Here is a 10,699-nt window from a genome sequence, read left to right as displayed (position 1 = left end):
GTGCCCCGCCCCCCGGGACCCCGGCATCCTCACTCCCCACCCCCACGCCATCAATGGAGGCGGGGTAGGAATAGCGGGCCGGCCTAGGGGCTCCCCCCACCCCCAGCCCTGGCGTCTTCCTTGGCCCGAGCCACCACGGGGAGGGGCCGCCGAGGGCCGGGAGAGCTCACCCCCGGCCCCCCCCGCAGCGGCGCGCCCACGGCCCCCCAAGTTCAGACAGACGCACACCCCGGGGCAGGCTGGGAAGCGAGGCGGCAGCTCTCAGCCCTAGACTGGGAAGTCCCTGAAGGCAGGGAGCCAGGCTCATTGGCCCGGGCGACCCCAGCCCCGAGTAAGGAGCTCCACCACGGGGAAGTGGAGGGAGATGCTGGGGCAGGAGCCGAGAGACTTCGGGGAAAGGAGGGACCCCAGCTGGGGGCAGGGACGAGCGTGTAACAGGACTCTGTAGGCACCAAATACACCCATTTATGTATTTCCTTGGAGGGAGGAACAGAGAGGGTCGAGGGGCAGCCGGCGGAGCTCAGCACTCCACCCCGTAGCGGCCAAAGTTTCTCAGGATCAGGTTCAGCTCCATGTACACGGTGCCGGCGGATACCGTGTGGAGCCGGTACCGGTCGGCCCCGCTGTAGACCACATCGCTGTGGAGCAGCTGCGGCCCGCCACCCACGAAGGCCCTTGCCAGCTGCTCTCGCCAGCCCCCCAAGGGGCGCCATGTCACACACTCGATGCTGTGGGTCCCCGGGCTGCTGGGGACGTGGCAAAAGCCATAGCCGGCCAGCTGGCAGCGCCCAAAGCTGTCCTGAGACCACACTTGCAGGTGGAGGCGAGGCCAACCTGGGGAGAGGGAGAGCGAGCGAGGGTGCCTCAGCCTGGTGTCCCAGCCTGCGACACCCCAAGGTCCTCTGGGTCTGCTGGGGTTCCCAAGGGCCTTCCCTCAGCCAGCCATGACAGGGAGAGCTCTGGTCTGTGTGAGGCCCAAACCCCTCTCCACCAGGGCCCAGGAGAGCCCAGAGGGGGGGGGGTGTCTCCTCTCCTGGGCAGACTCTGCCCTGCTCACTGACCCCCACGCCTGGGGGCGCTGCCCTTACCCTGGAGGCCTTTGGTGGCAAAATGCAGGTCGATGGGGTGGGCCCAGTAGGCCATGTCACCCAGCTGAGGGGTGTCCACTTGCGTCTGGCCCTCCCGAATACCGGACAGCAGTTTCCACGCTCCCCCTGCCAATGGGGGAAGGAGGAACACTGAGGCAGGCAGGGACAGGAAGGGGCTCTAACTAGGGGGAATTGCCACAGAGCCCCGGAAAGGGCCCTGGACAATAAGGCCGGAGGCCTGGGCTCAAGCTCTGCTCTGGCCACTAAAGTGTGGGAGGAGCCTCGTGGGGCCTTGGTTTCTTCTGCTGTAAAAGGAGCTTCTGGGGTGCAACCTCTAAAATGCCAGTGACTGGTGGGTCAAAAAGAGGGCCAGTAAAGGTCGGGGAGCCCTAGGCAGCAGGAGGAGGAGGAGGGGGAGGGGGCTCTCACAGTCCCAGAGGAGGGGTCTCTGCCTCTTGGGAGCTGAGGGATTTCCCCACCCCCACTACTCCTTAGGTGGGTGAGGACTGTCCAGCTCAGGCCTTTTCTCCCGCTGCACAGAGGTGGGGGGGGGGGGAGGTCCCTGCTGGGGATCCCGGGGCTCTGGGCGGATGAGACGGGGCTGTCCTCACACACATACCTGTATGGATACCCCACTTACAGAAGAGGCTGCTTTCAGAGAAACCCTTCGCCCCAATGATCTGCCCAATGACGTGGACCTCCGCCATGGCCTCCTAGAGAGAGGCCAGAAAAGCCCAAGAAGGAAGCCCTCGGAGCTCAGCACCAGCCAAACTGCCCTGGGACCTCGGGCATGTCTCTGGGTCTCTGTTCTCCTCTCTGCGCCTCAGTTTTCTCATCTGCAAAATGAGCACATCATGATTTCAGCAAAGTAGCAGAGTGCATAAAGCACTGGACCCGGAGCTGGGAAGCCCCGAGTTCAAATCCAATCTCGGATACTCGCTAGCTGGGTGACCCTGGAGAAGTCACTTAAATTCCACCTGCCTTGGTTTCCTCCACTGTAAAACGGGGATAACAATAGCAGAGACCTTGCAGGGTGGTTCGGAGGCTCAAATGAGATATCTATAAAGCGCTTTGCGAACCTTAAAGCGTTATATATGTATGTGCCTGTCTGTCTATACACATATATACATACACTGGGAGAGATACATTTCGGTTATTAACTTCAGGCTCGAAGACTCCGCCCATCCTTATAGACCCGCCCCCTTGGTCAGCCTTCCAGCCAAGCCCCGCCCCTATTTTCAAGTTGACATGCGCAGTAGCCGTGGAACGGAGCAAGGCTCGGAGCTCCAGGTCTCCCGCAGGATCCCGCACAACTCTACCAGGACGGGTCCTCCTCGTCTCTTGGCGCCTGACCTCCGTTTCCCCTGCCCATAATTCACCCAAGAAACCTGAAGACTTCGGGACCGAGGGCAGGTTAGACCGCTTCAGAGGCCTGTTCCGACGGTTGCTGCGGTAACCGAGTCTTGGTCTTTTCCTCCCCTGCATTCGTGCCCTCCCTCACGCTGCTGATTGGTCCTCGGAGAGGAAATGGGGCGGAGCAGCAGCTATCTCCCGCCTTCTCCTAGTACTCGGCCCTGATTTGTCCTGGGAGAGGCAATTGGGCGGAGCAGAAGCTGTCTCCCGCCTTCCCCTGCCGCACGCCCTGCACGCCTCTGATTGGGTCTCAGAGACAGAAGTGGGCAGGGCGATAATTAAGGATCTCCCTTTCCCATCCCGTTCGCTTCGTACGTACCCGCCCAGCACGCCACTGATTGGTTCTTGCCGAAAGGACTAATGTCTTCTCCTTTCCTAGAGCCCTTTCGCCCGCCTAAGGCCCCGGGTCTCTTCCCTCTTCTTCCCGCCTTTTCATGAAACGTTTCAGCCGAGGCAGGGGTGGGGTGAGGAAATATAGCATTCGGGTGCCATGTTGTGTGTGGCAGATGGTGGGGTTAGCTTGCGGCCATGTTGAATGTGTGGCTCGCTTCCCCCCCCCACCACCACCATTTCTTATTCTAAATGAAGAAAACCTTAATCTCCGACTTCTAGTAAAACCACTTCTTCCAATGTAACCATCCCCTTGCCTCAGACCCAAAAATCCAGCCCACTCAATGTAGTCATCCCCCTGCCTCAGACCCAGAAGTCCAATCATCCCCAATGTAGCCATCCCCCTGCCTCAGATCCAGAAATCCAATCAAATTTAGTCAGAATTTATTAAGTGCCTACTATGAACCATTTGGATGCCTAAATGCTTGTTGACTTGACCTGCTTGACACTGGAGGTACAAAGACAGAAATAAAGCAATCAGGGAACCCACAATTGGCTGAGAATACACTAGAGACACCAGAGGAAACAATCAATAAACTGAAAAATCAGTCAGTGTACATTCACTACAAGTGTCTACTGTGTGGCAGGTACTGGTGTTCAGAAGACAAAAATGAAACATGGGAAAGCAGGATCATAGATGTCTAACTAGTCACTTCCTTCAAGGATGTTACATTCTGCTGGGCTGGGGAGTTATATGGGCACAAATAAGTAAGATGGAGGGATAGATGGATGGATAAACATATATGGATAGATGTAGGATAAATCTAGCTATAGATATAGGGAGTGACGATAAAGATAGACAGTTGGATGGATGGATGGCTAGACAGATAGGCATGACAAATCTGTCTGAAGCAGCTTGTTTCAGCCTCTAGCTGTCATTTTCCCCTACAATATCTTCAATCGTCTAATGCTGGGAGGCCATCTAATGTCACACCATGAAAGGACATTTTGAAAGGTCGCAATGCTTTACTTAGATACCAAGAGTCCCACAAAGAAGGAAGAAAGTGGTACCTGTCAAAGAATTAACAATGAGGAGAGACAGCTAAAAAAACATAGAGTAAGTAACTCAAGATGTCAGTGGGGCAGCTTGGTGGCTTAAGAGCCTGGCCTGGAGCCAGGAGGTCCTGGGTTCAAATCTAGCCTCGGTCACTTCCTAGCTGTGTGACCCTGGGCAAGTCACTTAACCCACATTGCCCACCCTTACCACTCTTCTGCCTTAGAACCAACACACAGTATTGACTCCAAGAGGGAAGGTGAGGGTTTTAAAATCAGATGTCAGACTGCCATGCTGCTGAGAAGGTAATTCCTCCACTTCACCACCCAGGTGGGGCTGGCCTGGCCCTCGGGTGGTTTTCTTCTCCCTTTCTCTCCTATAAAGACCCGCTGCTCTAGAATTCTCACTCCATACGTTTCACTTTTCAGTTTAGACACACAAAACCCCTTCATCTCTCCGGGAGTTGAATCCTTTCTTGAAGTTTGTGCTGCTGTGATGAAGAGATTAAGACCCCGCGTAAATAGGGACTCGGGGCATTTCATGACGTGGGCATCACTATGGAAACTTGGTCGCCTTTGTCTAGACAGCCGCCCAGAGAATGACGCTGAAAGGGGACCAAGCCGGGCTCTTTTGTCCATGTATGTGCCCAATGACTGAAAAGAATCCAGGGAAATCGAGGGGCGGGGGGGACAGCGGGGGCTTGAGCCTGCTCAGTTAGCAGTGGGTGAATTTCCACTGCTCCTCGCAGCCCACGCACGCACAATGACGCCAGCTCTTAGCTCAGGGCTTCCAGCGCCACCTGGTGGCTCGCTCCGATAGAACGCCTTGAGAAACAGAGCTGCCTCTCGGTCGGGTCACTAGGTGGCGCGGTGCTGGCCTGCCGTCAGGAAAGCCCCGATACTGACTAGCTGTGGGACCCTGGGCAAGTCCTTCAGCCATGTTTGCCTCCGTTTCCTCCTCTGTAAAATAAGCTGGAGAGGGAGACAGCGGACCGCTCCGGCATCTCCCCTGACCCCCCCCCATTCTTCTCATCTTCCCTAGCCGCTCCCATTCTCTCCTCCCCCTTGTGTCTCCCCTTCTGCCAAACTCCTAGGAAAAGCCTATTTCGGCCGCTTCCAACTGAATAGTCCTGTCTGACCCTTCGGGACCCCATTAGGGGTCTTCTTGGCAGAGACCCAGGACTAGCTGGCCATTTCCTTCTCCAGCTCATTTCACAGATGAGGAAACTGAGGCAGGTGGAGCAAAGTGACTGGCCCAGAGTCACCTGGCTAGTAAAAGTCTGAGGTCTTCCTGACCGGTGCTCTATCCACTCTTGCCACCTCGCTGCCCTAGTCAAATCAAGCTCAACTGTCCAAAGCAGAATCCACTGCTTCCTCGGGACCTCCCTATTGGAGGGCGCCATTGTCCCTTCCATCATGCCTCCGTTCTGCCTCTCCTCTCCACCCCCATCTCATCCCCTGCCTCCTCCACATCCTTTCGAGCCACCCCGAGGTGTGCCAGCTTCCACTTCATCTCCATTTGTACTATAGAAGCATCGTCCGAATCCACGGAGCTGCTGTCTCACTGTTCAAGAATCTTCCGGGGCTCCTCATGGTCCCTCCGAAGGGGTAGTTGCAGCCAGCTGCAAGAGGGTCTCAAGAACCAATGGTGAGATTTTCAGGGTGAACGTTGCTGCCTCCGAAAACTGGCCTGGCTTTAAATCTGGTGTGTTGCCCAGACAGAGGGTTGATGGCGAGAGGAAATGCTGATAATGCCGTACATTTCCCCCAGAGAGTTGGTTGTTAACTACTTACCAGAGGGCAGCTGGATATCACAGTGGGTAGAGCTCCAGACCTGGAGTCGGGAAGTCCTGGGTTCAAATTTGGCCTCAGACACTGTGACCCTAGGCAAGTCACTGAACTCCCATTGCCCATCCATCCCTTAGCACTCTTCTGTCTTGGAATGCATGCTTAGTACAGATTTTAAGACAGAACATAAGGATTTTTTTTTTTTAAGACTTCTTGGGACACCTGGGTAGCTCAGTGGATTGAGAGCCAGGCCTAGAGACAAGAAGTCCTAGGTTCAAATCTGGCCTCAGACACTTCCCAGCTGTGTGACCCTGGGCAAGTCACTTGACCCCCATTGCCTACCCTTACCACTCTTCTGCCTTGGAGACAATACTCAGTATTGACTCCAAGACAGAAGGTAAGGGTTTAAGAAAAATAATAAAAAATAAAATAAAAAAGACTTCTTGAAGAAGGTGGGACTTGGAGAAGGCCAGGGAAGCTGGGAGATGGAGATGATGAGGAAGGAGAGCATTCTGGGCGTGGAGTACAGTCAGAGGAAAAGTCCAGAGTTCAGATATAAAGTGTGAAGGCCTGAACCAGAGGGTGGCAAGTTAGAGGAGAGACCCGGGACATACATGATAGAGGCTGCGGGAAAATAGAATTGAATTTGGGAGAGACAGAGACAGAGAGACAGACAGAGAGGGGGAGAGACAGAGAGGGAGAGACAGAGAAGAAGAAAGACAGAGGAGAGACAGAGACAGAGACAGACAGAGAGGGGGAGAGAAGAGAGACAGAGAGGGAGAGACAGACAGAGAGGGGGAGAGACAGAGAGGGAGAGACAGAGAAGAAGAGAGACAGAGGAGAGAGACAGAGACAAAGAGAGAGGGAGAGACAGAGAGGAGAGAAAAGAGGGGAGAAAGAGAGGGAGGGAGGGAGGAGGGAGGATGATACCCAGGTTATAAGCCTTGGTCCCTGGGAGGTTGTGCCCTTGGGGCAGGGATAGAAAACTTAGGAAGAATGGAGACTTTCAGGAGGGAGAGACCAGAGGCCGCCTGTGCCAGGCAAGTCAAAGTCCCACCTTGGCCACCATCTCCCTTCAGATCCTGATGGATATGGCCCAAGACCCCGATCCAAGAGCCTTCAGAATAGCCAGACTTCCGGCCCAGTGGCTGCTGCCATCACACAGCTAATGAAGACCCAGAAGGCAAATCACCTTCTGTCTTAGAATCAATATTAAGTATCGGTTCCAAGGCAGAAGAGCAGTACCGGGTAGACAATGGGGGCGAGGTGACTGGCCCAGGGTCACCTAGTCAGCTAGGGAGGGTCTGAGGCCAGAGCTGAGCCCAGGATCTCTGGTCTCCAAGCCTGGCTCTCCATCCACTGAGCCACCTTGCTGTCCCCGGACTTTTCTATTTGAATCCTGTGAGATGAGCCCAGTGCTTCGCGGTCACAAAGCCAGCATGTGCACTGGCACCCTTGGGTCACCTCCTGGAGGGCACTCTCTTGGCCTGAGCCTCCGTGGGGCCTCTTCCTGCCTGCGGCCAGCTCTCCTCCCTTAAAGGCCGCCCTGCCCCCAAGCAGTCCAGGCACATCTCCAACATCTCCCTGCTAGCAGCCATTGAATTCCTGGAAGGAATAAAGGAAGGGAAAGGCTGCCCCTGCCTCGGAAGGTGCCCAGAGCTTCCAGGCTTCCCCAGGTCAGCGTCGGGCCGGGGCCAGGCTCTCCCCAGAGACGGAGCAGATGGAGTGTGAGCAGCAGCTCCGGATCTGCGCCTGCAGCCAGCACTGCTGGAAGGGATGCCGGGGTGGGCGGATGTGTGGGGAGAGACACCAAGAACCCCTTCCTCGTGCAGAGAAGAAAACAAGCTCGCCGAGCCTCTGGGAAACATCCACAAGTGTTTGGGGAAGGAGAGACCCAGCTGAGCCTTGTGGGGCCTGTTACAGGGTCTTGTCTCCGGGCCGCAGAGCTGACCCCAGGCTCAAAGACCTGGGTTCAAATCCTGCCTCTGTAGGACCCCTGGGACAAGGCTCTAGACAGCTGGAGACCTGGGTGGGGGGAGGAAGTTTCCCCAGTGGGAGTTCCCTCCTTCAATCCCAGGCAGGTCTCTGAAGCTCTCCCAGTGCTCTGTGGCTGGACTCACTGGCCACGGCTCCAGCTTACTCAGCCATTCCATCTCTTTTAAAACCCCTTCCCTTCTGTCTTAGACCTGATGCCAAGTGTGGGTCCAAGGCAGAAGAGCCCAGAGGGCTGGCCCAAGGTCACCCTGCCGGGAAGTGTCTGAGGCCACACTGGAACCCAGGACCTTGGGGCTCTCCATCCATGAGCCACAACTCTAAGGCAGAAGGGCAAGAGCTGGGCAAGCGAGGTGAAGTGACGTGGCCAGGGTAACCCAGAAAGAGCCATCTGTCCACCCCTGGCCCACGGACTTGCTGGTCAGCAGCTCGATGACCCCAGTAAGCCCCGTGCTCTGGCCAGCCCCGCTGCAGGGAGCCTGTGACCTTGCAGCGGCTTCCCCTGGGGAGAGCTCGGGGTCCGAGATAAGGCCTAGGTGTGACCTTGGGAGCTCCGGACACCCTGAAGTCCTCTGCCTGCTCCCTGAAGGGGGCGGGGAGGGCTCCGGGGACCCGGGGATGGCCTGAGGTGACCCGGAGCCTCGGGACAGAACCAAGGTCAACGCATGCCCCGCGGCAGCGGAGGATGCGCCTCGGCCCCCATCTCCGCCCCCACCCCCCAGACCCCTCCGGGCTGGCCCAGGCCCAGGGCGGGAGGGCGGCCTGAAGGGCAGATGGGGGTCTGGAGTGCACGGGGGACACGGAGAGGGTCCTGGAGGAAATGGGGGGGCGCGCCCTGGGGAGGGCTGTGCCCGGGAGCCGGGGGGTGGGGCATGCGCCGGGCCGGCCCTCCCCTCCCTCCCCTCCCCACATCAGCCTTCTCCAGGTCCAGGGGAGGGAGCGGGGGAGTGGAGGGAGGAGGGGGAGTGCGGTCCTGGGCGCCTGGGGCTCGGGGCGGGGGCGGCGGGAGCAGCTGCGCAGAGCGAGGAGGCGCCGGAGCCCGAGAGGAACGCGCGATCGCTCCGCGCAGCTCCGCAGGACCAGCCTCGCTCGGCCCTGTCCCTCCCGGCCTCGCACCCCCTGACCCCGCAGCCTGCCTCAGGCCACCGGCCCCGGAGGGCCCCGGTGAGTGGGGGCGGCTGCGGAGGATGGGCTCTGCCCCGGGGGACGGGGGATGCGGGATGAGCGGACTGTCAGCGGAAGGGCGGGCGGCGGGCGGCTGCGGCTCGGGCATCGGCGGTCCCTGGGGCACGTTCTCTGCGGGCTGGGAGGGGGACATCTTCCCCGGAACGCCAGAACCCAGTGGGAGGGGGCCGCCTGGAGGTCTGGACCCCCCCTCCGAGCCGCGATGGCTCCATCCGTAAAATGGGGGGAGGGGGCGGGAGTCCCGCAGGACGCGGGCTGGTCCGGGGTCTGGGCTCAGGGGGCCGGACGTGCCCGCTAATGACAGGCGCCCTCTCGCTCCTCTCCTCCAGCGGGTCCAGCCAGACCATGGACAATCCCCAGGAACTGCACCAGCCCTTACTCGGGCCCCCACCCAAGGGGTCCCCGGTCAAGGAGTCCCCCGGCTCCGGGCCCCCGAGCAAAACCCCCGGGAAAAAGCAGAAGCGAGCCAAAAGCGAGAAGGCCATAGAGATGCTGCCGCTGCCCACCATCAGCCTGGGCCTGTTTGATACAAAGAGCCCCGACCTGGAGGTAGGCGCCGGGGTCAGCGGAGGGCACCCAGGGGTGCCACTCCCCCAGTCAGGCTGACTCGAGGGAGCACCCCGGGTCTCTGTTCTGTGAAGTCTCGGCGCCTGACTGCTGCCAGTTAGTGAGCTCCCCGTCCCGGGGGGCTCCACAGCCACTTGTTGGGGACGTGTAGAGGGCACTCCTGGCCAGCCTGCGGGCTCGCCTTTGTCTGTGCTGCCGTCAGTGCGGGCCGTGACCGTCGTGCCCGGCCCCCCGTGCCCCCCCTGCCTCCGTGCCCATCTCTGCAGTCTGGCTTTGTCCCCGCTTCCGCCTCTTTGGCTCCCTCCTCCCGGCTCTCCGCTGCTCCCCAGCTGTTCCTTCAGGCCTTGGCGCGGCTCTCGCTCTCCCCCCAGCCTGGGAATGTGTCCGCATCTCTGCCTGCCGCCTGGCCCGCTGCCCTCTCTCTCTCCCTGGTGAGGCCAGTGCTGGGGGGGCCGCCCACCCCCAACTCCTCTGGTGCCCCCCACGTGGCCGCCATTAGAGCAGGAGCTCCAGGACCCCAGCCCCCAGCGGGGCCCCCTGCGTCCTGGGCGCTCTCTCGGGCCAGTTCCCACGGCCCTGCCTGTCTCCTTCCTCCACAGGACTATTGGGCCAACGAGAGCGAGCTGGAGGCGATGGGGCTCGGCCACTTCACCCCGCTGCTGTCCCGGGATTATGTGGGCCTCGCCGTCTTCTCCATCCTCTGCTGCTTCTGGCCTTTGGGCATCGCCGCCTTCTCTCTCGCCCAGAAGGTCAGCAGGTGCCGGGCACGGGGGAGGGGAGAGGGAGGAGGGCCCCGGCCGAGGCTCACGGCTCTCCCTCTTGTCCCCTCAGACTAACAAGGCCTGGGCGGCCGGCGACGTCCAGGCCGCCGGAGAGTCTGCGCGCCGGGCTTTCCTGCTGTCCGTCCTGGCCATTGGTCTGGGGGTCTGCATCTACACGGCGGCCCTGGTCACCCTGGCCACCTACCTGACCTCTGGGGAGACCCTCTAGAGGCTCGGACTGGCTCATTCCCCCCCCCAAGGGCCCACTGGGGTCTTGAGTCGTGACAGCAGCCAAGACCACAAGGAATAACCCCCCCATCTCCCCTGTCCCCCACTTCCCTTCCCTGCCCCCTTCTCTGCCCCTTCTTGCCATCCCTACCCGCTACTTCCTTTCCCCGGCCCCCCACTTCCTTTCCCCTGCTCCCCTTCTCTGCCCCCCAATTCTACCTCCCCATCTCCCCACCCCCATCCCCCCAGAACCCAGGAAGAAACAAGGGATTAAACCTGGGATTCATGTGAAGT

The 10,699-nt window shown here is 59.5% G+C and overlaps 2 protein-coding genes across 6 annotated transcripts; one reads left to right on the top strand and one right to left on the bottom strand.

Annotated features, from left to right (window-relative positions):
- Positions 1-449: 449 nt before the first annotated feature.
- Positions 450-3,213, bottom strand: B9D2 (B9 domain containing 2). 5 transcript variants are annotated; one of them, XM_044671126.1, is made up of 4 exons: positions 2,408-3,213; positions 1,708-1,924; positions 1,089-1,214; positions 450-834 (listed from the first exon to the last, which is right to left on the bottom strand). In XM_044671126.1, the coding sequence occupies exons 2-4, from the start codon at positions 1,793-1,795 to the stop codon at positions 521-523; spliced, it is 528 nt and encodes a 175-aa protein (XP_044527061.1). In that variant the 5' UTR covers positions 1,796-1,924; positions 2,408-3,213; the 3' UTR covers positions 450-520. The 5 variants fall into 5 exon arrangements, with proteins under 5 accessions (XP_044527061.1, XP_044527066.1, XP_044527063.1 ...); XM_044671131.1 differs by having other exon boundaries at positions 1,729-1,924; XM_044671128.1 differs by having other exon boundaries at positions 2,468-3,213.
- A 5,459-nt stretch (positions 3,214-8,672) lies between these two features.
- On the top strand, positions 8,673-10,697 carry TMEM91 (transmembrane protein 91). The gene is made up of 4 exons (XM_044671125.1): positions 8,673-8,828; positions 9,179-9,398; positions 10,016-10,165; positions 10,248-10,697. The coding sequence occupies exons 2-4, from the start codon at positions 9,195-9,197 to the stop codon at positions 10,404-10,406; spliced, it is 513 nt and encodes a 170-aa protein (XP_044527060.1). The 5' UTR covers positions 8,673-8,828; positions 9,179-9,194; the 3' UTR covers positions 10,407-10,697.
- The last annotated feature ends 2 nt before the right edge of the window (positions 10,698-10,699 follow it).

The sequence above is a fragment of the Gracilinanus agilis genome, chromosome 3 (genome assembly GCF_016433145.1).
Source record: "Gracilinanus agilis isolate LMUSP501 chromosome 3, AgileGrace, whole genome shotgun sequence".
Taxonomy (NCBI): Eukaryota; Metazoa; Chordata; class Mammalia; order Didelphimorphia; family Didelphidae; genus Gracilinanus; species Gracilinanus agilis.
The sequence above is the reverse complement of the archived record's forward strand: the minus strand, read 5'-3'. Positions and strand labels throughout refer to the sequence as shown.